At 36.7% G+C, this 27,272-nt stretch overlaps 1 protein-coding gene, 1 non-coding gene and 1 pseudogene across 5 annotated transcripts in view; all 3 read left to right on the top strand.

The window, feature by feature from the left end:
• Rnf17 (ring finger protein 17) overlaps positions 1-27,272 on the top strand; it is a 122,383-nt gene that overhangs the window by 12,220 nt on the left and 82,891 nt on the right. For all 4 annotated transcript variants that reach the window (XM_006519108.3, XM_006519109.3, XM_006519110.4 and 1 more), the window contains exons 3-11: positions 6,206-6,297; positions 9,589-9,700; positions 10,731-10,802; positions 13,019-13,119; positions 16,609-16,780; positions 19,452-19,528; positions 19,728-19,802; positions 23,735-24,039; positions 26,662-26,751. In XM_006519108.3, the coding sequence (XP_006519171.1) occupies positions 6,206-6,297; positions 9,589-9,700; positions 10,731-10,802; positions 13,019-13,119; positions 16,609-16,780; positions 19,452-19,528; positions 19,728-19,802; positions 23,735-24,039; positions 26,662-26,751 (1,096 nt within the window). The remainder of the gene's footprint in view (positions 1-6,205; positions 6,298-9,588; positions 9,701-10,730; positions 10,803-13,018; positions 13,120-16,608; positions 16,781-19,451; positions 19,529-19,727; positions 19,803-23,734; positions 24,040-26,661; positions 26,752-27,272) is intronic.
• On the top strand, positions 160-2,192 carry Gm24392 (annotated as a pseudogene).
• On the top strand, positions 1,897-1,999 carry LOC115488392. Its single transcript, XR_003951251.1, has one exon. It is a non-coding gene; the product is annotated as a U6 spliceosomal RNA (small nuclear RNA).

The following is a 27,272-nucleotide window of genomic DNA, read 5'->3' on the forward strand; positions in this document are numbered from 1 at the left end:
TAGCAAAATTACAGTTATGATTTAGCATAATTTTATGGTTGGGATCACCACAACATAAAGAACTATATTAAAGGTTGAGAACCACTACTCTAGAAGAACAGAACGTGTGTGTGTGTGTGTGTGTGTGTGTGTGTGTGTGTGTGTGTGTGTGTGTGTGTATGATGTAGGTACATATAGATTATAAAGATGGGAGATTTAGAATGGTTTACAGGCTGTAGTCTTAACTAGTCCAAGGATGGCTGTATAAATTCTGTCCACAAGGTTAGATTTTTCTGCTGGTCTTCAATATACACTGAATACTGAAGAAGTAGGCTCTAATTCCAGTGAAGAACTGGACTTACTAGAGAGAGCAAGAGCAAGCAGACAAAGCGCTTTTCTTCCATGTCTTTATATTGACTGCCAGCAAGCAGAAGCTGTGGCCCATATAAAAGGTATATTTTCCCATCGCAAAAGAACTGGTAAAGTTGTATCTTCCAACCTCAAATATCCAGACTAGAAGTAGAGCTCCCACTTCAAATTATTTAAAAAAAAAAACTGTACTCAGCCATTTGGGTTTTAGTTAATGCCAGATTGTAGTCAAGTTGGCAGTCAATAATAACCATCTCATACCCCAAATTAAGAGAGGGGCTCATCCAAGTACAAAAGGTATAGAATATCAAATAGCACAATATAAGAACATTACCGGCATTTTGTCTGGGGTCTCGGCTCTGGCTGAGGCCGGCGGAAGACGGCTGAGGACGGCTGAGGAGCGATGCCGCTCCAGGATATGAAATATGGAAAGTCCAGACAGAAAAAGACAGAAGGTTTTAAAGGCCAAGAAAACAATGCCTACAAGTTACCAGAAGCAGTTGGAGATCCTGAACAAGTCAACGAATGTTGAAGCTCCAAAAACAACAGTTGGAACTAATATTCCAAATGGCCATAATCAGAAGATGTTTTCAAAAAACAAAGAAAATGTTAAGGTCATGAAAGCTTCAGAGCAAATTAATGAAAATACTTGTGAGGCTCTGGAAAGACATACAGCACTGCTAGAACAGGTTAAACATTGGATTCGACAGGAGATCTGCATGATAAACTGTAATTTATTTGATAAAAAACTGAATGAATTGAATGAACGCATTGGGAAGACCCAGTGCAAGAGTAGACATGAAGCAATAGCTGGTGAACTCTTTGTAAAAATAAGAAGACTTCAAAAACGCATCAAAACAGTATTATCATCTCAAAGAAATTGTTTGGAACCAAACACATTACCCAGTAATACAGTCTGTAAGGTTACAGATTCAGAGGCTATGAATTTGAATGTGACCCAAAAGTCAGTTAAAAGTCGAAGTAAAAGAATATCTTCTGTGAACCATACCCCTTTAAACTCTTCAGAAAAAGCAGGTAGAAAGACTAATTTGCCATCAACTTGTGTTGAGTTTGCTTCTGAAAGTAACACTAATGATGTTATGTTGATTTCTGTGAAAAATCCTAATTTGACAACTTCAATTACATCAGATCAAACAGAAATTAGAAAAAATACATCAAGAAATTTGAGCATCTCACCTAATAGCATGATTAAAGTTGGGCCCGTAGAGAAGAAATTTGATTTTGTTATTGACTTGACAAGAGAAGGCCCGTCCAACTACAGCATAGTGCCAGAGAGGATATGCCCAGAATCAGGAATAGAGGAATGTTATTCATGTATCATATGAAAATGAAGAATTGTGACAACAGTTACCTGTACCTCCAATTTGAACCAAAAGATACAGTTTTCTGAGACTGGAAGTCAATCACATAGTCTTATTCTGAGTACTGAGAAGAATAATCCACACAGCCAAGAAATTCAGTCAACTTCAAGCAGAATCAGAACTGAGAATACCATATCAACACACATGCTCATTTTCATAAAAACCAGTGAAAAACTTACATATGCTAGCATTGAATCAATACAAAGATGATTAGCATGCCCTCTGTACAAGGATAGCATACAAATAAATGCATGATGTTTCCATACTTTCAGGAAAAAAAATGCAATCAAAGTAGAAACAAAGGCTGAACAGATTTGACAGCTAAAGCCATGTAAGCCAATAGAAAATTGAATGGTATCATTAAAAGGCAGTAGGAGGGGGATCACCTCCATCATGAATGAGACTATCTGGATCCGGGAGTTCATGGCAACCATCTACTTCAGAACAAACAAATGTCTTTCACTATAGGAAGACAACGGGACTGAAAACAGAAGAGTAGCCAAAATGTTCAATGCCATTCCAGATGTTATCTTTGTATTTATTTTTATTCAGAACTCATTTTGGAGGCCACAAGACTATTGGCTTCAGTATGGTTTATGATTCTTTAGATTATGCAAAGAAAAACAAACCCAAATATAGATTTTTAAAGACATGGCCTATATGAGGGAAAAAAGGCCCTAGACAAACAGCAAAGAAATACAAGATCTGAATGAAAGGCGGATGGAAGGGACTGTGGCTACAAAGGCCAACACTTGTGCTGCCAAAAGCAAGACAGGCAAAGATGTTTCAGTGACTGATCAGTCATGGTGACACAGTATCTCAGGAGAATGTTGCCAAGTAGAGACACACAGACCGCTCAGCACAACTATCCAAATTGAGAGTCTATATTAAGCCAGCCAGGACTGCCTGGAGAGAAACTTTTCTCATGAAACAGCCTCACATACATTTTACAGGGAGCTCTTAGAGGCAAAGAACATAGATAAACTACATCCTGGTTGGCAGTTGCAGAGGTAAAGCAAATAGCAGTTTTACAGAAGCTAAAAACCTGCAGTATTTCATGCAGACTGGGGTACTTCAGTCCTGAGTTTCTTGAAAAGGGTTGGGCACTTTCCCACAGGACTTTGTATGGTGGCTGTAGACAAAGAAGGGGGATAGTTTCAGGTTAAATCAAAGATGGCTTCAACTGGGACAATGGAGGAACCTGTGCCCTGTCACAGAGATGACTGTGACCTATAGAAATTTCAAGAAAAAAGTATCAACCTCAAATTCCTTATCTAGTTAATATTTTTCAAAAATGAATCAGTAACAATGCTCAAAAATAATTCTAACAATTGAGAGTTGGAGACAGGAGCTTTAGTAAAGGCCAATCTGGGCAATGTGAGACCCCTATCTCAAAAACAAAAATATAAGCAATATTAAAGCTTTTTCAGATAAGCAAAATTTGTTACCAGTAGGTCTTCACTGTCAGAAATAAAGATGTGTGTGTGTGTATGTGTGTATGAATAAATGAGCTGGAAAGTTAAAAAAAAAAAAAAAAAACATTACCAGTGGCATTCATATGTAGCACACTAAATATAACAAAACAAAGTATATCAAGTGCTGCAAGATAGAAACACCAAGTGACAGACAGAGACCCATAAAATAGCAGCTCTTTTTTTTTTTTTTTCAGAAAAACTTTAAAAGCCAAAAGGAAATGGAATGATATACTTAAAGTCTAAAACACTACAGCTTCCAGCCAAGACTATGGTGTCTAGAAAAAATATGTCAGAATTGGTAGAGAAAGAAATATTCCATGATAAAAGCAGACTACAGTAATACATAACTTTTAACTATCTCTACAGAGGATGCGGGAAGTAATTCTTTAGACTGAAGGGAATGATAAACACATCAAAAGTGATAAACACACGGAAAAAAACAACATGCTAGAACAAATGAATTTTAAAACATCTAACTCACCAAATGAACAAAATAATAGAACTTAATTTACACTTTCCAGTAATAACCCTATACTTTAATGCTTGTAATCCTCTATAAAATGACACAGATAGCAGATTTGATTAAAGAACAAGATATATTTTCTTCCTCCAAGATACATGTCAAAGATAAACACTATTTTATGTTAAAAGTATGAAAAATAGTATTCCAAGCAAAGGAAACTAGGAAACAAGCATGCTTCTTTAACAAAATAGACTCCAAACTGAAACTAGTCAGGACAGATAAAGGAACTTCCTACTAATTAAAAGAACAGTCAGGAGGATACAAAAATTCTAGGTACAGGTGCACCAAGGTTCATAAGTACCAAGTACAAAGTCACAGATTAGCCCCAACGCAGTTTTAATGGGTGACTCATCAAGAGATTATTCTGATAAAAACTAAATATCAGAGTTAAATGACGTCATAGTCAAAATGGAATCCATGTAAACACTGCAGAACAGACATTCTTTTAAGTATTCAATGGAACTTTCTGTAAAATAGGTCACACATAAGGACACAAAATATGTCTCACCAAATAGAAGAAAACTGAAATTGTCTCATGTATTCACAGTAGAATAAGGCTAGAAATAGAAAAGTTTGTTAAATGATGGATTGTTCACTAAGAAAATCAAAGAGTTCCTAGAATTTAATAAAAAAATTAAGCCACAACACACCAAAATCTAGTGGGATACAATGAAAGCAGGCTCCATTATCACTGTGGAGGTTTTTTAAAAATCTAGACACAGAATTACCATATGACCCAGGTATTCGGTCCATAGGCATATACCTAAAAGATTCTATATCCTAACACATAGATGCTTGCATGTCCATATTTAGTGCTGCTCAGTTCATAAGAGAAATGGAATCAGCCTATATTTTCATTAACAGCTAATGGATAATAAAAATGTGACACATACACAGTGAAGTTTTATTAAGCCACAAGGAAAATGGAATTAGGAAATTTGTAGGAAGATGGGTGAAATGGGAAATTAAGTGAGGTAACTTGGGTTCAAAAAGATAGACACCCCGTGTTCTCTAATTCCACTCTTGGAAGGAAGACCATATATGATTCAAAAGTGGAAGGCTGGATACTGGGAGTGAGAAGGTTTAAGTGGGGAAGGGGAATAGGAAGATGGGGGCAAGGATTAGGTAAAGGTAGCATCAGACAAAACTAAAGGCATATGAGAAGGCCATATGGAAATGAGATGATCAAAAATAGGTTGTTTTTAGCAGAAATACCTCTGATTGATAAGTAAAACTGTCCCCCAAAGCTATAGGTTATTAAAAAACAAAATTCCAGTGCCAGATTGGTGACTACAGAGACTCATAGATGTCAATTCTCTATGAGTTGTTGGTCAAAGAAGACCCCAGGGGATCCCAAACAGTATAGGCAATTGTCACTCCCTTTGGTGGCCTACCAGAAATAGGCGATTAAAAAACTGTTGCTGAAAACATCAAATCTGGCACTGGGATAGAAGCTTCTCTGCTGCTTAGCCCTCATTGTGCCAGGAGTTGCCATGAAGACTTGCTAGGGAAGAATTGTCATCAGTAGCCTTACTCACCTGTAGACTTTGAACTCAGTCACTCAGTCAAGATGAACCCACTGGTTTTAATAGTGGCCAGTCTGTTACGGATAATCAATGACTTTCTAATTAGATCTAGTGACTGCTGCACAAGAGGGAATTCACACCTGTTATTTTCAACCTGTTTTTTGTTTTTTGTTTTTTTTAAAAAAGCCATTATGCACTTGGGAGGCAGAGGCAGGCGGATTTCTGAGTTCGAGGCCAGCCTGGTCTACAAAGTGAGTTCCAGGACAGCCAGGGCTATACAGAAAAACCCTGCCTTGAAAAACCAAAAAAGAAAAAAAAAGCCATCATTTGAGAGGTCACAGTGGAGATCTACTGAGGATGATTTGCTAAATAGACATGATGTGATCAAACTGCCTTCTAAACAGCTATGGGGTTTGCCCATGGATTAATGTAGCTGTAAGCTTTGGTCAGAGACTGTTCTTTTTCAGTGGTAAGTGGTAATTGCCAAAACTCTTGGATGGTCAAAATATTGATAATAAATGACTGTTTAGTGCCCTGCCACAAATGGGCACTAAATGCCACAATTATCCATTCAATTCTTGCTTTATAACCAGCAATGCTTTTAGAGTTATGCTATATAGGATTTAATAGTTTTGAGCAGAATAAAGGTACCACACAATGTACTCTTTAATGGCAAATTTTAAAGTGTCGTGGCAGTCATTTCCTTTAGAATTGTAACAAAGGGTTGTTTGGGTTACTTTAATGTTCTGTTTAGTAGCCACCAGGGTGCTAATTTCCCCCATACTGATTAAGGTGAAACCACAAGTACAGTTTTCCCTTGACTTGGAGAGTTTTAGAATCTTTATTGTTACCTGTTCCTTTTTATGAAGAGCAAATAACAAAAAGTTATTTGGGTTCTGCATTAGTGGAATTTAATGACTGTGAATTTGTTTAATCTTATTTTGTCTCAAGGTTCATACAACTGTCAGCATGAATCAAGGTCACTACCCAGTAGATGGCTTCATCGAGGAAGATTCTTCTCTGGAAGCCTTGCCACCGAAAATGTATGTTCTTGTGTGCATTTACGTTAGCGTTTTCAAGCTCAGCGTTAACAGCTTAGAATTATTGATTAAACGTGACTGTTAAATGTGTTTCTAGCCTATTGTTTATAGAGTGCTACTTAAGTTCATTCATTTGTCTTGATTGTTATGGATCTAACTCCATAAAAAGGCAGCAGTTAACATACATATAAAAGATTGCAAGAAAACCTTCCAACAGGAGGCTGAGAATCCAGAACTAGCTAAAATTATTGCAGCTGAATGATAGTCATTTATTAAGAAAAAAAGAACTCTGTTGATCTTAAAAATGGCAAGAGTGCAGCATGAGGTAAAAGGTGATTGGAGAGGTAATTTATAAAAAGAATTAGAGCAACTTTTGAATTCTCTTATTTTTCCATCTTTCTATGAGACTTGGCCTTTGAATTAGATTTTTAGTACCATGTAGTAATTATATATAATAATGGTGTTTATTATACTTTTATACATGCATGTATTTTATCATATTCACCCACTTTATCCTTGATAGAAATTTTTAAGCATAACTGAGCTAGACACAGCCATTATGCTATTCTTTTATGGCCTTAACCATTTAGCTTTTCAAATCAAAACTGCCATGCTAGTCTATAATCCTTTTAAAGAGCACAGAACCATCTTGTTCCTCTCTATAACCCAAGAGCAATGCAAAGAACAAGTAATATTTGTTAGATAAAAGCCATATTTTTATATTTTCTAGTTTTTGTGAATTCTTATGTTAGTCCAGATGATGTTATCTTTAAAGTTGAGTTTTGGTGGGAAAAGAGATAAAAATTGACTTTTCAACTTTTTAAGTGATAAAGAATTTTCTTAATAGCTATCTTAGGATTATTATTGCTGCGATGAAACACCATAACCAAAGCAACTTAGAGAAGAAAGGGTTTTCTTTCATCTATAGTTCCATATCACAGTTCATCATCCAAAGCAGTGAGAACAGGAACTCAGGCAGGGCAGGAACCTGGAGGCAGGATTGATGCCAGTACACCAGCTTTCTAGAACCTTACTTAAATGATTGTTCATATTTTATAGATGCTCACTTTTTAAAGTATATTTAACATGATAGTCATTCTAGAAATAAAAAATAAGGATTTTCAAGGAGCTATCTTATTTTGGAACCAATTTTATATGTAATACCAGGTAAATTATCCAAGTTTCTATATTGTTATTCATTTACCTCCTACAGATTCCTGCTATCCCAATATCTTCTATGCCTGTAACCTATCTTCTATTGCACCACTTAATTCTCTTGCTCTCTTCCTCTCATTTCACTTCCTACTCTCCTTGCTCTCTAGTTACCATGGCCTGTCCAGTTCAAATCCCAAATTCTTTAACTTGAATTACTGGATTTTCACTATACTGCGTTGTTTTTCTTTCAGACTTTAATGAGTTGTGGACAAATTAAAAGAATGATTCTAGTTGTATCTTTGAGTAGAAAACCTCTCACCTGAAGTTTGGCATCTAGTTGTTAACAGACACAGTACTTCTCTTAACTCCTATAAATACAATTCTCCAGTCACTTTCTCCATGATGAGACCAAAACTTTAGGAACCATTGTGATTCAGTGGCCATAGATCTGTCTCCATGGAGTAGCCATTTTTATCAAATTTAGGGCTGCCATATTTGGACATTTGCAAAAGTCCAACAGATAATGTATTGGACAGTGTGGAGTGAGCATAAACAAAGAGTAGGGATTATGTGCTGAAGGGACCCTGTTATAGGTGTTTCATATAAGGCTACGCCAGTGCCTGGCAAATACAGAAGTGGATGCTCACAGTCATCTATAAGATGGAACACAGGGCCCCCAATGGAGAAGCTAGAGAAAGCACCCAAGGAGCTGAAGAGGTCTGCACCCCTATAGGTGGAACAACAATATGAACTAACCAGTACCCCCAGAGCTCGTGTCTCTAACTGCATATATGTAGCAGAAGATGGCCTAGTTGGCCATCACTGGAAAGAGAGGCCCCTTGGTATTGCAAACTTTGTATGCCCCAGTACAGGGGAATGCCAGGGCCAAGAAGTGGAAGTGGGTGGGTAGGGGAGCATGGCGGGGGAGGGGGGTATAGGGAACTTTCGGGATAGCATTTGAAATGTATATAAAGAAAATATCTAATTTTAAAAAAGGAGTAGGAATTATGGTAATGAAGAGGACCCCCTCCTACCAGAGGAGGCAACACTCCTCCATTCATGCAATCACTGCCATGGTAAGACCATTCCATGCTTTCAGAGATTTGCTTTCCTACAAAGATCTTCACTTCATTTTGAAATTTTCTGACTTAAAACATCATACAAGTTAATGAAATCATACTCCTGTTTATATATGTATATTGTCTAGTAAAAGTTAAAAATTTTGTTCTAAATGACCAGTTTATAAGTTAAACATTCTATATAAATTTATATTAAAACCTTCATTCTTAAATATAATTTTGTTTAAACAGTGTTATATATAATTTATCTAGTGTGACATTTTGAGGCTTCTGAGATAGGGTTTCATGTTACCCAAACTTGTAAGGAAAGGGATTAGTCCCTGTTCTAATACCAACCCCTTATAACTATTTGACAAAATAAGTTGTTAAGCACTTTCTATGGATCATGTGCACTATGCTGTTTAATCCTTAACAAAGGCTACTTTTAATAGCTGATATTTCAGCATATAAGTACTTCTTACAGTGCTCTTCCATGGTTTCTGCTTCAGGTTTCTTCTTGAGCGCCTGTCTTGATTTCCCTCAGTGATAGGCTGTGACCTGTTAGCTGGAATAAGCACTCCCTCCTCTAAGTTACTTTTTGCTTATCACAGCCACAGAGCTACATACACTACATAGTCACACTGATTTGTTTGTATTGTCCAGCTTTTATTTTCTTAATTAATTTTGTCTCAAAGAGCTCCTTAACTATCGCAGCATCTCAATAAAATCTTTATAGCCATTGTCATTAAAGTGCTTATTTGTATGCAGGAGTTATTTTAATTGATGAGCTTAAAACATCTCAGACATTATTAATATTTCTGCCTAAAAATACCAAGTAAAGGTAAATAAGAAATTAATACATGGTATAAGGTATTACTTTTAGGAATTTGCTTAAGTTAACTTTATATTAAAATTAAATTATGTGAAAGTAATTTTTATTCATGGATTATTGATTACTGAGAATATATTCTTATAAGTCATCATATGAATTATTTTTGATAGAATAAAAATGAGAAGGTTAAATAAAAATGAAGATTATATTTGTGCTTGTATTTCAAATAACACATTTGATTTTTTTCAGGGTAAATAACTGCTCTTCAGATCTTGAAAAGACAGTGGACCAGCTAATTAATGATTTAGAACATTCATCCTCCATACATAGGAATGTTTCAAACCCATCAGCTGTAATGTCGGTATGAAAAACATTGGTCGTGAAGTATTGTGAAACCAAACATTTGGCTTTATGTTAGATAGCTGACCTTTTCCTCTTAGGAGTCCTACAATTATGCATTCCTTTAAAAGTAACAGATAAGCCAGGCGTGGTGGCGCACGCCTTTGATCCCAGCACTCGGGAGGCAGAGGCAGGCGGATTTCTGAGTATGAGGCTAGCCTGGTCTACAAAGTGAGTTAGTTCCAGGACAGCCAGGGCTACACAGAGAAACCCTGTCTCGAAAAAAACAGAAAAAAAGAAAAAAAAAAAAGAGAGAGACAGCCATGTCAGGCTTCTTTCAGCATACATTTCTTGGCATCCACAATAGTGTCTGGGTTAAACTTAAACTCTTAACAGAGCCATATTTATAATCATCTTTTCCTAAAAACTTTTTTCCTTGATACATTTTTATGAGATAATTTAAAATTAAAAAATGGATTCAAAGTACATTTTTATGTTAAACACTATCTTTATGGTGGCCGTAGTGGTACATGTTTGTACTGCTAACACTTGGAAGGCTGAAGTAGATAGCTCATAGATCACTAAGGATGGTGGTGTGTTCCTATAATTACAACACTATAAAGACAGGGCAGGAGGATTATTGCAAGTTTAAGGACAGCCAGATCTACGTAAGTGAGTTCCAAGCCAGCCAGAAACACATAGTGAGACCCTTTCTCACAAAGTGTGTTTATGGGGAAAAAAACCCTAGAATGCTATAACAAAAAGTTAGCAGTTTCTACTGTCTGAGGTTGTAGCTCAGTGGTAGAATGCTTGCCTAGCATGCCTGAGACTCGGGTTTTCTATCCATATTATGAGAATAAAATTGCTAATTATTTTTATTTCTAAATAGGTGGTATTATTAGTATTTTTATTGTTGTTTCTTGCTTTTACACTTCTGTAGTAGATCTTTGTTGTATTTGTAACCAAGTAATAGCTCAAGTTTTTACAACTATAATATATATAAGCATCTATTTTTGTGTTTTATATTTGTATGTGGTTCCCTCACTTCTTAGGAGACAGAAGAAATTGATGAAGCACTGAAGATAGCAGGCTGTAATTTTGAACAATTAAGTAATGCTATAAAAGTAAGCATTTTGAGTAAATTCTACCAGGAGATAAAGCATAACTTCTTTATGAAAAAAACTACTTTTTAATAAACTTTATTGTAATAAGCTTGCAAATAAAACTGTCATGTACCAAAATTCACCAGATCCAAAGTCTATGCATATCACTGAGCTTCTGTACAGTTACTTCACATTATAGTTTATACTTTATTGAATATGTTTTTATATACTTATCACCAAAAGTCCATGGCCAAGTTAGAACTAAAAAAACAATTAGGTTCATAAACTCATCCATAACTTAGGTCCATTACCTGAATTCAGTCCTTCTTTATTCCTTAATATTTAGCATTTCTTTTTTTCTCTCATACATGTTATTCTATACACAAATACACATTTATGTACATACATAAATATTACTGGGTATGTTCTGCATATAAGTGAGAGCATGTGAGTGGTTTTTTTTTCTTTCTGAGATGATGTGACTTCAGTTAATATTATACATTTTAAGCCCATTATTTCCTCTTGGTGGTGGTGTGTGTGTGTTGAGTATGGAAGAGTGAATTTAGTGTGTGATGCATGTGAAGCAAGCACTCTACCACGAGCTACAGCCCCAGCCAAAATGATCTCTATAAATGTGTACATTTGGTTGTATATCACTGAGGTTAGGTAGTAATATAATAATAGAGAAACTGGCAAAAGAATTGAAAACTACCCCTCCCCCATGACCTGCCAGGATTATGTCTGTAGCATTGTTATTCTAAGAAGCTTAGTAAAATCAGAGGTTTTGAGGAGTCAGGATATGTACTTTCTGTGAACTGAATTTTTATATTTGCAGATACCAGTTACAGATAGCTTCTTGGTTAAGAGTAGGAACCCTTGTCTGTGTCTCCCTCTCAGTAGTGGGCCTCACTTGTCTTGGTCCTGTGCAGGTGTTTGGTGTGTTGCCACAGTCTCTGAGTTCATATGTACATTAATCTTTGTTGCTTATAGAAGACCTTGTTTCTTTGGAGTCATCCATTACTGCTGGCTCTTACATTCTTTCTGCCTCCCCGTCCATTTAGCTATCTGAGTGTTGGTAGTGGAGGAATTGTTGAAGACATCCCATTTAGACTGAGTGCGCCAAAGTGTTTCATTCTCCACACGTTGTTCAATTGTAGATCTTTGGTGAGGCTTACCTGTGTGGTTATTTTGTTTGACATCCTGAGTTTTTCATTTCCAGTTTTACTTCATTTGAGGTTTTTTAGTAATTCTGTTTTTACTTTCATGTCTTAAAATGTTTTCATTATCATTCAACTGTCTGTATTTTCATAGTCTTCAGTAAACATTTATTCCAATCCTCTTTAAGGCACTTGAACATATTCAGAATGGCTGTTTTGAAGTCTGTGTTGTGTTTCATCTAGCTTGCATTTCTTGAGGCCTATTACAGTGGGTTACTGGCTTCTAAGGAGGCATATTATCTTTTCTGTTCACATTTGTACTTTTGCAGTGGTATCTAGGACTCTGAGGTTATGACATTTTAGGTGTTTCTTGGTATAGATATCACAATTGTCCTTGTTGGCTAGGTGTTCATTCTTTGTCTGCTGTTGGCCATTCTGGATCTAAGCAAGTATGGTAGCTCTGGGATCCCGGGTAGAGAGTAGGTTTGTAGGCAATACAAAGGAATGGAGGTGGGCTAAGAAGAGACAGGAGGGAAGAGCTAGGGAAACTTGGGTCTGCATCACGAAGCAGAGTTCCTGGGGAATGGAGGTAGTGTAGGAGGAGGGGCTCCTGCCTGCAGTAGGACTAAGAGTAAATCTGGAGACAAATGAAAGAACTGAGGGACCTGGGTCTGGACCAAGAACTGAAATGTGTTTTCTAACTTTGTTCTGGGTATTTGTTTTGTTTTATAATTTAGAGAACCCTGCTGTAGAGAAGAATCAGTGGTCCAAAAAGGCTTTTGTCCTATAATGACAAAAAGGGATAAGAAAAAGGTTTATAAAGCCTATCCATAGGTTTAGAGGTGTTAACTGCTTTTTTTCTGTTTTGTCAAGTTAACAGTATAAAAATGCCTACAAGATATGATCTTACTAACAAGGGCCAGAGTATAAAGTTGAACTTAATGGTTTGTTTAATTTTTTAACACCTCTGTGGCTGTTTGGGAAAGTCTAGAAAGTATCTTTTATATTCAACGTTTTATTGATGATACAACTGCTACAAAATAAAACTACAAGTTAGTTCATTGAATTATTTCTTTCCAGATGCTTGATAGCACACAAGATCAAACAAGACAAGAGACACACAGTCTAACAGAGGCTGTGGAGAAACAGTTTGATACACTTCTTGCTTCTCTTGATTCCAGGTAATAACTTAAAAATACAGATTGAATGAAACTGAAGTTCTTGACATAACTTGTCACTCTGTTCCTTTGTTTGTACTAAAGTAACACGTTACCTTAAAACAAGCCTGGAAGGTAGTGGGTGAGTCTTGAAGACTGATTTCCAGCTAGGTGTAGTGACTCATGCCAATAATTTCAGTATTCTGGAGGCTGATGGAGTTGGGTTTCTGTGAATTTGAAAACAATCTGGGCAACACTAAGAGGCACAATAGAAAGAAACAAAAAGACTGATTTTGACTTAAATTCAAGTGAAAACTTTTTATACTTCTAACATTTTGTCTATCTGCTTTTTTATTGCAAAGCTAAACTAACTTTAAAGTTAGTAAGATTCTTTCATTGTCTTTGTTCCCTGCCCCTCATAGCTCTCACTCTCCATGCATTTGTGTGCATGTATGTGTGTGTATGTGTGTGTGTGTGTGTGTGTGTGTGTGTGTGCGCGCTCGTGCTCACGCACGTGCATGTTAAGATACAGAATCACTGTAATAGCCTAGGCTGAGCACAAACATGATCCTCTTGCTCCAGTTTTCCAAGTGCTATTTCAGATCTAAGCGTCCACATGTTTTTCTTACAGCAATTAACAAAGAAAAATATTTTTCATAGCCTAACTCATATTGTAGAATTCACATATTTGGAGAAATACAAACCACTTTTTCTTCTACATGGGCCGACCATTTTCTTATATGTGATTAAAAGGATCATATGAATCATAATCATATATGTGATTAAAGAATCACAAATGTGATTCTTTTTTTTTTTTTTTTTTTTTTTGGTTTTTCGAGACAGGGTTTCTCTGTGTAGTTCTGGCTGTCCTGTAGATCAAGCTGGCCTACAAACGTGATTCTTGAAATCACATTTAAAGAAATGGACTCATGAAACGTTTGATATGACCAAAGCAATATGCTTAGTAATGTCTTTGTCCATTTGTCTCTACACCAATGCTTAATTTCCTTACATTATTATGGCATTTTATGTCTTGTGCATAAAACATTTGATTTTCTCCTCTTCGGTGCTACACACTAGAAGGCCTGGCACATGATTGGCAAGTGTTCTGCCATTGAAGTATGTACCTAGGTACAAACGTTTTTATGAAATTTGTTTGCTTGCTTGCTTTCTTGCTTGCTTGATAGGTCCTTATTGTACAATCCAGACTGGCCTTAAACTCACCATGCATCCCAGACTGACCTCAAACTCAGAGTCTTGCCTTAGATGCTGGGATTACAAGCATATCCCACCATGCCCAGATTTCTAACTCAGGCTCTAATGCTAAGCAGTCATTCTATCCCTGAGAACATTTGCTGCCATGATTCCTTTTCATGTTCTTTTTGTCTTGATATTAGAATTTTATTCAGGCCGCCCTCCTAATTTCTTCTTTTTCTTTATTCTTGTATTCCTTTGTTTCTTTGAACATATTTAAGACAATTGTTTCAAATCAGTCTACAAAGTCCAGTGCCTATGCTTCTTTAGAAAATCTCTACCACTGTTTTCTTCCTTTGACTGAGCCATATTATGTTATAGTTGTTTTTCATCCATGTCCCTGGTAGGATTTATGTTGAAACTTGGGGCTAGAAAACTAGCAGCCTCTCTCAGTCTTTATACTCTGATTCTTCCTGGGACATTCTTCGTAGAATAGCTGACACATTTTGAGTCTTGGGATTGGTATAAGATGAAAGCTTAAGGTCTGCTTATGTGTGGCCCAAGAAGTTTAGCTTAGCTTCACCTTAGTTTCAAGTTACATGTTATATGTCTATGCGTAATCTCTGACCCCTACAAAAGTATCTTATTGCAGTCTTCCTGAGCATCCCCAAGCTTTTCTACTGCCTAAGATCTAAAACAAAAGATCAGTCCTTCAGACAGCACAAAACACACTTAACTAGTGTCATAGTCTGGTCTGTTGTTCTTCCTCTGGTTGGGAGTGAGGAATTGGCAGCTGTATTCCTACCTCCAGAAGAAGACACAAAATATCTTTTTAAAAATGCTATTTTCTAGAGTTATTATCAGATGATATTAGCCAGTTTGGGATTGGGTTGGGTTTGGTTTTTTTTTTTTTTTTCCCGTATATCCATGGAAGAATGAGACTTTCTTACTCCTTTCTAATGCCATTCCATATAGGTGAGCTTTTAGGAAATTACTACAACTTAACAAAAGAGACTTGTCACATTTAAAGAAACTACTCTCAAAAATTATTCATGTATCACCAAATGGTTTGAAGAATATCTATTTACCTTCAAAACCTAGCGTATTTTCTTTAGTGTTAGCAAACTTTTTTTTGCTAGAGGCTAAATTTGATTTGGAGAAAATAATGAGAGATCATTTTGTTTAATGATTAAAATACTTGATTTTTTCAGTTTTCAGTTCAGACATGTTTAAATTGCTATAATAAAGTAATTCCTCCCTAGAGAAGAGAAAGGATTTGAGTAATGCTATGTAGCTACTGAAAACAACTATTTAACAATTCAAGGGAATATCTTGAAGATGATTGTTAATTGTCATTCAAGTTCTGGTTTGATGCTGCCCTTAAATCTCATTATATACTCTTATGGACTGTGTACCTATGGTAATATTTAAATGTGCAATTAGACCCTGGCAAAAATGAGTACAGATATCTCTGTAGGGACACAGTAGACTGCAGGCGAGATACAGAATCTCTCCTAGCTAGGTTGAATGCTCTAAAGACTCCCCATGTCTGTCATATAACTATATCTTTTAAACTATTTTTTCTGTCTTTAAGACTTTTTCTTTTTTAATTGTTTTAAATATTTATTTATTGTTACATGTGTGAACATTTTGCTGAGTGTATGTATATGTACCACGTGTATGCCTGGCGCTCCATGGGAGGTGAAGATAAGACATCAGATTCCCTGGAACTGTAGTTAAAGGCAGTTGTAAGCCATGATGTTGGTGCTGAGAACTAAGCCCAAGTCTTCCAAAAGAGCTGTACTAATTATCTTAGCCGCCAAGTCATCAGCCCAGTTACTTTAATTTTGAATTTTGTATTTTAATTGCTTTTACTGTGTGAGTGCTGGTGATCATAGAGGACAGAGTGGGGATTCAGATCCCTGAAGGTAGAGGTGGTTGTGAGCTGCTTGACTTGGGTGCTTGGATCTAAACTCGGGTCCTCTGCAAGAAGAGCAGCAGATGCTCTTAACAGCTGAGACACCTTTTTTTTTTTGTCTTTATTTACAATTGGATTTCAATTGTAATTTATTTCAGTTTAATTGAACCACATTATATGTTAAGTTTATCAACTAATAAAATTAGTTTTACACATGCTGTTCAGTAAAAACATGCCTCTTTTAGCCATATTATTTTAATTAAATTCATTATCAATGGAATGAATCAATTATTTTAGTTGAGTTCATTGCTTAGTGAAACTAGGGATACTACTCAATAATAAATTTACATTTATATAAATACTAGTAAAAAAATCACAAAATGACTTTGTCTTAAATAAAGGAAAAAGAGCTTGTGTGAAGAACTTATAAGGCGTACAGATGATTATTTATCAAAATTAGTAACAGTTAAAAGCTACATTGAAGAGAAAAAAAGTGATTTGGATGCAGCTATGAAGATAGCAAAAGAACTCAGATCTGCTCCTTCTCTGAGGACCTACTGTGACCTGACTCAGGTAATGGTAATGCACCAATGGGGATTAGTGCTGTGGGACTACTTACATGCTCTAGATATGGACTCGGTGTGTAGGACTTAAGAGTTTGTTTTTGCAACTATACTAAACTCTACAAGTACTCCTGACTTACGGGATTATAGTCCGATAAACCTATTATCAAGTTAAAAATATTTAAAAACAAAATGTATTTAATACAGATAACCTAACAAATGGCATGACTTAGCAGAAGTATACTATAGAAAGTCCACTGCTTATTTTTTAATTGTTTAATTTCTTCTATCTATCTATCTATCTATCTATCTATCTATCTATCTATCTATCTACCTACCTACCTACCTACCTATCTGGATTTTTGAGACAGAGTTTCTCTGTGTAACAGCCTGGCTGTCCTGCAACCTGTTTTGTGGACTAGGCTGGCCTCAAACTCAGAGATCCACCTGCTCCTTCCTCCCAAGCTCCGGGCTTAGAGGTGGGCCCCACCATGCCTGGCTTCATTGCTTACTCTTAGGACCATGTGATTCTCTGCACTGCCCAGCTTTGTAAGAAAGGATCAGCTCACAGAGATTAAAATCAAATTATGCTATCTACTGAACACATTCTGTTTTTGAAATATTGTAGTATATATAAAAATACATATATTACATATTATAGTATATGTAAATCAGTACATACACACACACATGAAAAAACTATGGGACTGTCTTTGTTGATAATTGATACTACTTAGGTGTTTAAATTCTTTATTATTTTTTTGTTGTTGTTTTTGATACAGGGTCTTTCTATGTCGCCCTGGCTGTCTTGGAACTTGTTATGTAAGGCAGAGTGGCCTAAAACACAGAGATTTGCCTATCTCCACCATCCAAATGATACTATTACAGGCAAGCAGTACCACACCTGGCAGTATTTTTGAATTCTAAGAAATACACTGTTACATTCATTTAGCCTTTTAATATTTTTATAGTTTAGAACATATAATCTTTTTTTTTTTTTTTTTTTTTGGTGGTGGTTTTTTTCGAGACAGGGTTTCTCTGTATAGTCCTGGCTGTCCTGGAACTCAGTTGTAGACCAGGCTGGCCTTGAACTCAGAAATCCGCCTGCCTCTGCCTCCCGAGTGCTGGGATTAAAGGCGTGTGCACCACCATGCCCGGCCTAGAACATATAATCTTAAAACAACGTAATTTAACAATAAGGTGAAACTGAGGTTTGTGGTACTTAGATTTTCATCACTATGATAAATATCTGAGGTCATTAAACTTACAAAGAGGCTAGATTTTGCTCACAATTTTGTGAGCACTCATAATTGGCTGGCTCTTTTGTTTAGGGTCTCTAGTGCACATCATGTACAGCAAAGCAAAACCATGTATTTCGTGACCAGGGAGGAAAAGAGGAAGAGATTTGGAACTGACTGTCCTTTTCAGTAACATTATGCCAGTGACCTAAAACCTCATATTAGTCCTTACATCTTGAAAGTTCTTAACACTGTTAGTAGCACCACCCTAGGTCTTTAGAGGACACTTAAGTTGCAGACTGTAGAAGAGTTGTAAGACACTTGAATTAAAGATAAGGACCCATATGAGCAGCAAACAAAATGAGACTGTTTTCTTCTCATGAGTTTATAGCTGAACTTTTGACTTAAATTTTTAATTCAAGATCTCATTCCTCCTGTCTCCTATGTACACAAGGTACAAATCAGGAAATAGTTGTTTCTTCTTTTTTTTAATTAGGTATTTTCCTCATTTACATTTCCAATGCTATCCCAAAAGTTCCCCATACCCCCCCCCCACTCCCCTACTCACCCACTCCCACTTTTTGGCCCTGGCGTTCCCCTGTACTGGGACATAAAAAGTTTGTAAGTCCAATGGGCCTCTCTTTCCAGTGATGGCCGACTAGGCCATCTTTTGATACATATGCAGCTAGAGTCAAGAGCTCCAGGGTATTGGTTAGTTCATAATGTTGTTCGTTTCATTCAGTCCTGTTTTATAATCTTGGGCCTAGAGAGAAAAGTTGTGCAAAATAGAAATATCTTTATTATAGCACAAATTGTCAGGACAAGATTAACAGTATCCTCTTAGCTAATTCTGCTTCATCCTCTAAGTGCAAGAAACATCTATTAATCTTTATGTCCTCAGAGTCTTATTTCCCATAAATGAACAACTAAAATGATGCACTGAGGTATAGAATTAAAAGCTATTGATCTAATTGTCTCCAGAATCTCTAACTTGAAAGAAAGGGCGAAGAATTTGCCAGTTTCTTCTTCCTAATTCTCCACTAACTTTAATTCTAAAAACAGTATGTCTATAATAAAATGTGTTTTCTGTGGTTAATTTAGTTAGGAAGAGGAGGCAAGAGGAGGAAGTGTTTGATGGTAACACAGATGCATAATGAATCTGATCAGACCTTTCGATACTCAGATAGTTATACTCTAATTATTTCTTGGGTCTATCTGTTAATATATATCTCTAGTTAGAGATGCTTTAAATTCCTTTAGAGAATTTTGCAAGCATTTGATTTGTGCCCTTTACTTTGAGAGGCCAAAAAATAACCTTAAATGTATTAATTACATTTAATTAATTATGATACCTAAAAGATCATTTTCCTTCTAAAATCCTCTTTTAGCTATATTTTTAATTAAAAAAATCACATATGAAGTATACTTTTCTCTTGACTCCAGATTATCCGGACTTTGAAGTTAACATTTGAAAGTGAATTGTCACAAGTTAGTTCCATAATTCCAAGGAACACCCCTAGGTGAGTAAGTCTTGATTCAGGAAACCATACCAAGAGTTATTAAATACCAAGCAAATATAATTTGGAATTTTGGATCATACATGCTTCTTAAAGTGACAACCTATAAGTTACTTTAATACTTTTTAAGTTAGCTTATGTTAGCAACTGTTATATAGAGAAGAATAAATTTATGAGAACATTTATCTATTATATGTTTTAGGTTGGATATAAATTGCAGTGAGGCCATCTGCATGTTCAGCAGTATGGGAAAGATTGAATTTGAGGACTCAACAAAGTAAGTATTTTTAAGAATGGCAACATGCTGTTAGTATCTGATAATACCTACGTCTAAAAGATAAGTGAATGTTTAATTTAATTCAAGAGCTAAAATGATCTAAAAGCTGCATTTTTATTGTTAATTTCTATTTGTAATACTTTTTTTAAAGACCTGGAAGAGAATATTATTAGTTATTTACATGCTTTGAAGCTCTTTGAAATTCACTCAGTCAACAAGCATTGAAAACTGATTTTTATGCTAGACCCCAACACTCTAGAAGACCAAGAGATAACCAGAGAAATTAAAATATATAAAATACAAACAAAAACCAGATAACATGTATAATGGTTGTGATAGTACATGTAGACATTAGCTGATACAGAGGAGCAGAATGGTCATTTCCTCTTGGTACAATAGAGAACTGGGGAAGATTCTGTTTTCACTTACCTCGGAAAACAGTTGACAATTGGAAAGGAGATCAAATGAAGGTAGGCATCTGAGCAGCACATAGACAATAAACTAGCACACCACATTGGAGTACCTGCTACAGTTCCATTCTCTGCATCCTTCTGTGTACAGCGAAATCCTTAGGCTTGCTTCTGTGTGACAGTATTTAAACTTTGTTTTCTACTTGCATACTATGCAGTGTGACAGCTACTAACCAGCTGTTGCTTAAACACAAGTTAATTGAGACTAAATGACAGATTTACTTCTTAGGTTTCATAAGCCAGATCTTTTGTCTTAGTTGTCTTAGTATAGTCATGCTGCTATAACAAAATGCCTGAATAAAAATTTGTTTCCTCAGTCTAGAGTCTAGAAAGTTCAAAATCAGGGAGTTGACAAGTTCTCTATCTGATGAGAATCTTGGTCTCTGCTTCCAAGATGGCAGCTTACTAGTATGCATGAGGCCCTAGATTCAGACCTTTGTGCAAGGAGGGGCAGATAGATTTGATGCTTTCAGTGTTGTTGATAGTTCTATTGAATGATAAAAACCACTCAGAAGATTTTAAACATGAAAATAACAAAAGCTAGATTGCATTTTTATTTTCATTTTATCTTTGTTTTTATGGTGTGCTCTGTGTGTGTGCGTGTGAGTGAACGTGCCTGTGGAAGCCAGAATAGGAGGGCATCAGATCTTCTGGAACTGGAGTTACAGATGGCTGTGAGCTACCTGATGTGGGTTCTGGGAAGTGAACTCAGATTCTCTGCAAGAGTAGCAGGTGCTCTAAACTACAGAACCATCTCTCCAGCCCCCAGATTACATTTTTAAAAGATAACTCTGGTCACAGGACTATCGAGGTAAAGGCAAGCAGATCTCTGTGAGTTTAAGGCTGGCTTGATCTACCTAGCAAGTTCCAGGCTAGCCAAAGCTACAGAGTGAGATAATCTTCTCAAAAGAAGGAAATAAAGAAAAACTTTTCTACATACACACACATAAACATGCAAGTTTGCACATGTGTACAGACACACATTTATATTAGGAATACAGAAACAAAAATAAATTGAGAGGGGAATATTGGATATGTTCAGTTCCTATTCATTGGCCATCTGAGGAGAAGGTGGAGGGGACACTTGAGTAAATGGGTGTAAGACAAGATCTCGAACTTGATTCTGGATTTAGATTATTTATGTTGGTTATTTTTTTTCTAATACCCAGACAGAAGTGAGGAATCAAATTCTTTGGAATAATAATTAATCAAACTGTCCTAGGTACTGTCTTTAATTGTCAGTTTGACACCACCTAGAGTCATCTGAGAGGAGACGCCTCAGCTGAGGAACTGCCTACCTTAGGTTGGTCTAAAAGCATGTCTGTGAGAGATTGCTTTATTAATCAATGGGCCCAGCCCACTTGGTGGCACTATTTCTAGTCCAGTGATCTAGAGTTGTGTTAAACAGATAGTTAAGTATGATCCTACAAACCAGCTAGCAATCAGGTTTCTTTGCTTGCATTGCCCTGACTTCCCTCAGTAATAAACAGTGACCTGGAATTAAAGGCCAAATAAATCCTTTTCTCCTCAAGTTGCCTTTGGTCAGAGTGTTTTATCACCGAAACAGGGAAGGAAACTAGTACAAATAGCCTATCATCCTCTTTGTCATTAGGAAGGCCTTGCTAGAGGAATACAGGGTACCAGTCTTCCCGTAGGCAGTCCCTTGGGTTAGCTTTGGGGGCTTCCAGAGGTAATCAGCAGCCTTTGCAGGCAGTATGTTCTTTTTGATGATTTCAGAACTTGAATATAGTTACTATCAAATATTTTTAAGGTTAAAAACTATTCTGCCTCTATATAAAAGTCTTTGCTAATCTTGTGTTGATTTTAAATGACTACTCTGAGTTAAACATTTATGAAGGTAAATTCTATAAGCTGCGTGGTCTTATTATTAAATGACAAGTTTGCCCAATGGAGAAAGTATTGAAAAGGCTCAAGGGTAGTACTTCAGAAAATATTTAAATCTAAAACAATAAAAAAGTGACCTGAAATCTAAATAACATTTAGATAGTGCAGGGAGAGAAAGGATGTAGATAAACAGAAAAGTGTGGTGTTATATAAGGAAAGAGTAGTGAGAGGGAACTGGCTAAACATTCAGTAACATCTAGGGAGATTTATGGAAGGTGTTTATAATACAAGGCTGTTTACACACATGGATCCACCACACAACTTAGATTAATTTTCTTTAATGTCAAGTACATACTTTCTGTTGAAAGAGGCAGATAAACACATATTGTTCTAAATTCAGTTGCCTTTCTCTAATGTGTAAATTGGCCACTAGTTTCATGAAAAAATAAGATCCGTTATAAGTTAACTAAAATGTATGTAACCTTTTTGGACTCATTTTCTTGCATTTAAATTTTTTTAATTATAAATTTGATAGACTAAAAGTATCTGAATATGAGGACAGGGCAGAAAAATAGGAAGTAGGGCTGAGGAGATAGCTCAGTCAGTGACGTGCTGTTGTGCAGGCTCACCATGCAATACCAGAGTTCAGATCTCACCACCATGTTAAAAAGCTGGGCACCACAGATGAGTTCCCTAGAACTTGATGAAACCAGGTTCTGTGAAAGAACTTGTCTCATCACATAAACAAACAAACAAACAACAAACAAGGTGGACAGTAGTTGATGAAGATATCAGAAATAAATTTCTGGCTTCCACACTTGTCTGTGGTACACACAGGCATGCACTCATGCATGCATGAGCACACACACAAACTAATAAACATACCAGACCCAGAAGATTCAGTTAATGTAACTATGAGCCTGGTAGAAGCTTAAGATTTGTACCCACATTCTTTCCTATTCTTTATCTTTAATATGACAAAATAAAGTAAGAAATAATGCTAATATAATTTAAATGAAACACGTAAGCCAAATCAAAATGACTTCTTTTGAAAAATCATGAGATTTTAGGATCAGATTTTAATATGACTATTTGAAGTTTTCCTCAGTTTTTCAGTTATGGTATTCCTCCCTGACTTTTTAAAACCTTAAAGGTGGCCAGGTGTGCTTGCATACACCTGTAATCTCAGCACTTGGTAGGCTGAAGCAGGAAGATTATGCACTAGAGACCAGGTAAATTCCAAGCCAACCTGAACCACTTAGACCCTGCTTCAAACAAAACAAAACCAGAACAGAACAGAATAGAACAGATGATCTCAAAGGCTGCTGGAGCTTTAAGTAAGCGGTTCCTTTGGGAATTTGGAAAGGGCAAGAGAGTTCTCTTGGGCCAGTGACCATGTTCTAAATTAGATTGTATCTTAGAGTATGCAACTGTTTAAGGTTACCAAGTCATTGAATTGTATGGTATATGTTTATGCTTCAATGAAGCTGTTTACAGATATCTCTAGGTCACCTACAACTTTGATCTCTTGGTTTGTGTCACACTGTCACTAACAAATGAGCAAGAAATAGTTTGAAGATCAATATTAAAGTAGTCCTGCTGTGTATTTTTAAACAGATGTTACCCTCAAGAAAATGAAGATGGACAGAATGTTCAAAAGAAATTTAATAATAGAAAGGAACTCTGTTGTGATGTATACTCATCACTAGAAAAGAAAAAGGTAGATGCTGCTGTCCTGACTGATGAAACACCTGAACCTCCTTTGCAAGCAGAGGCCCCTGACAGGCATTTAGAAGGGAAAAAGAAGCAGCCAACAAAAGAGATGGTTGTGGTGACATCTCCTAAGACTATTGCTGTACTGCCTCAACTGGGATCCAGCCCTGATGTGATAATTGAGGAAATTATTGAGGAAAACCTAGAATGTGAGTAAAATAAAAAAGGAAAGATTTCTTATGTATAGTTAATGTTCATGTGCTTAGTAGAAACATGCTGTTCTGATCTTATCTCATGTCCATGAGATTGATTCCATGCACCTACATTTATATATCCCAAAGTTGGAAAGTTGGGTTTTTTAGCCTTTTATTTATTTATTATTGGGTTTGGGGGGATGGGAGGGGTCTCACAGTATAATGTAGTCTGGCCCAGAATTCACTGTATAGCCCACCAGGATCCTATTTAAAGCAATCCTGCCTCAGTGACTTGAATGCTGGGATTGCTAACATGAGCTACCATGCCTGGCTTGCTTTTTAAAGGCCTATGTTGGCAAAGGCTTTTAATCCCAGCACTCAGAAAGCAGAGGCAGGCAGATCTCTGTAAATTTTAGGCTAGCCAGGTATACATAGTGAGCCCTGACCAGGCAGGGCTACAAGCTGAGACACTATCACAAACAAACAAACAAACAAACAAACACAGATATGGTATCTGGAGAGTTGGCTCAGCAATGAAAACTTTATTATTGTTGAAAAGGACCAGAGAGCTTAGGTTTGGTGGCTTACAACCATCTTTAACTCCAATTCTAGGGGATCCAACACTTCTTTCTGACCTCAGCAGGCACCAGACACCCACCTATGAATATACATGTATTCAGGCAAAACACCAATATACATAGAAATAAAGTAACATTTTAGAATTTAAAATAAGAAAATGTTGTTCCTCCTATGGGGCTGCAAGCTCCTTCAGCTCCTTCTGTCCTTTCTCTAGCTCCTCTATTGGGAACCTTGTGCTCAATCCAGTGGTTGGCTGCGAGCACCTACCTCTGTATTTGTCAGGCACTGTCAGAGCCTCTCAGGAGACAGCTATATCAGGCTCCTGTCAGCAAGCACTTGTTGGCATCCACAATATTGTCTGGGTTTGGTGACTGTATATGGGATGGATCCCCAGGTGGGGCAGTCTCTGGATGGTCTTTCCTTCAGTCTCTGTTTCACACTTTATCTCTGTATCGCCTCCCATGGGTATTTTATTCCCCCTTCTAAGAAGGACCAAAGTATCCATACTTGCTTGCAGCCCCATAGGAGAAACAACAATATGAACCAACCAGTACCCCCACTCCCACCCCAGAGCTCCCTGGGACTAAACCACCAACCAAAGAGTACACATGGAGGGACTCATGGCTCCAGCTTCATATGTAGCAGATGATGGCCTTGTTAGACATCAGTGGGAAGAGAGGCCCTTGGTCCTGAGAGGGCTCGATGCCCCAATGTAGGGGAATGCCAGGACAGGGAAGCAGGAGTGGGTGGCTTGGTGAGCAGGGGGATGGGGGAATGGAATCAGGGGCTTTCGAAGGGAAAAACAGGAAAGGGGATAACATTTAAAATGTAAAGAAAGGAAATATCTAATTAAAAAAAATAAAATAAGAAAATGAAAACTTCTGAGGTGCATCTTTAATATTTAATGTACATAAGGTATTTGACATTTTCATGTTATACATTTAAGCATGATATAAATGATACAAATAAATAGCAGATAAAAATTCTGTTTGGAAACAATATGAACTAACCAGGACTCCCAGAGCTCCCTGGAACTTAACCACCAATCAAAGAAAACACACAAAGGGACTCGTGGCTCTAGCAGCATATGTAGCAGAGGATGGCCTAGTCAGTCATCAATGGGAGGAGAGGCTCTTGGTCCTGTGAAGGCTCTATGCCCCAGTGTAGGGCAATGCCACGGCCAGGAAGCAGGAATGGGTGGGTTGGGGAGCAGGGGAAAGGGAAAGAGGATAGGGGATTTTTGGAGGAGAAACTAGGAAAAGGGAAAACATTTGAAATGTAAAGAAAGAAAATATCTAATAAAAAATTCTGTTTGGAATTAAAGTGTTGTGAATATCATTTTATAACAACTAAATATTACATCGGTTTACAGTGTTGGAATTCTGTTCATTTGTTTAGAAGTGGAACGCTATTGCTTTGTGTGTGTGTTACACTATCAGTCTTCATAAGGACAGCTTTTAACACTGTCATTTGTTTTACTAGTTTACTTTGCAGACCAGGCTTTTAATTGGAATTTATTTGAAATATCTTAATAGAATTTTAAACACATAGAAAGTAAAAGAGTAAAGAAAGGAGAGTAAAAACAGACCTTTTAAGCCGGGCGTGGTGGTGCACGCCTTTAATCCCAGCACTCGGGAGGCAGAGGCAGGCGGATTTCTGAGTTCGAGGCCAGCCTGGTCTACAAAGTGAGCTCCAGGATAGCCAGGGCTATACAGAGAAACCCTGTCTCGAAAAACCAAAAAAAAAAAAAAACCAAAAACAAAAACAAAACAAAAACAAAACCAGACCTTTTAAAGGGGATAATAGTGCATACTTGAGAAAATGTGGGCTTTTGAACAGAGACCCAGAATTAAATTTTAAATAAAAAAAAGACAAGTCTTCCCTCTAAATTATTATCATTGATGTATGAATGACTTCGGGTTACCTATCATGACATTACTTATAAGAAACCATGCCACTCTAGTGTTTTACCAATTTAACCACAGCTTCTTAGACACTAGTGTCTGGTCACTGTCAACATTAACAGAATTCCTAAAGTTATCTTATGTTTTTTTAAAGCATGCTTTACAGATGATCCTATAGAGACTTCTGGATACCCAAAAAAGCCCCCTCAGAAAGAGCAGTCTGCTCCTGTTGGATCAAAAGCAGGTATTTGAACAACTGCCCACACGTGATAGAGTGGAGTTTGCTTGCTGTATAGTGACTGTTTCTTAATATGTACACGAAGAACATTTTACCACCCAAAGCTGTTTTCCTTTTAATGCTGTAAGTTTTTATTATCTGAAAAATTACTTGAAAATTTATAGTTTCTCACAGTTGTAATCTTTGGTTATATATTACTTTGGCTCTTCAAATTTAATAGCTATTTAAATTTATGATGCAAAGTAATAGGTTTTCTCATGACATTCTCACGTATATGTCAATAAACTTGTCTCATTTGTTCCCCTCCTGCCTCTTGCTTGTCTTTTTCCTCTTCCCAGATGTTCCTCTCTGCTTTCATGTCACTAGTTCCATTATAGTCTCTTCCTCTCTTATTATTTCTTTCTCTCTTTTTTTGGTATTTATTTCATTTACATTTCCAATGTTATCCCAAAAGTCCCCCACCTGCTCCCCTTCCCACTCCCCCACCCACCCACTCCCACTTCTTGGCCCTGGCATTCCCCTGTACT

The sequence above is a fragment of the Mus musculus genome, chromosome 14 (genome assembly GCF_000001635.26).
Source record: "Mus musculus strain C57BL/6J chromosome 14, GRCm38.p6 C57BL/6J".
In the NCBI taxonomy this organism is placed as follows: domain Eukaryota; kingdom Metazoa; phylum Chordata; class Mammalia; order Rodentia; family Muridae; genus Mus; species Mus musculus.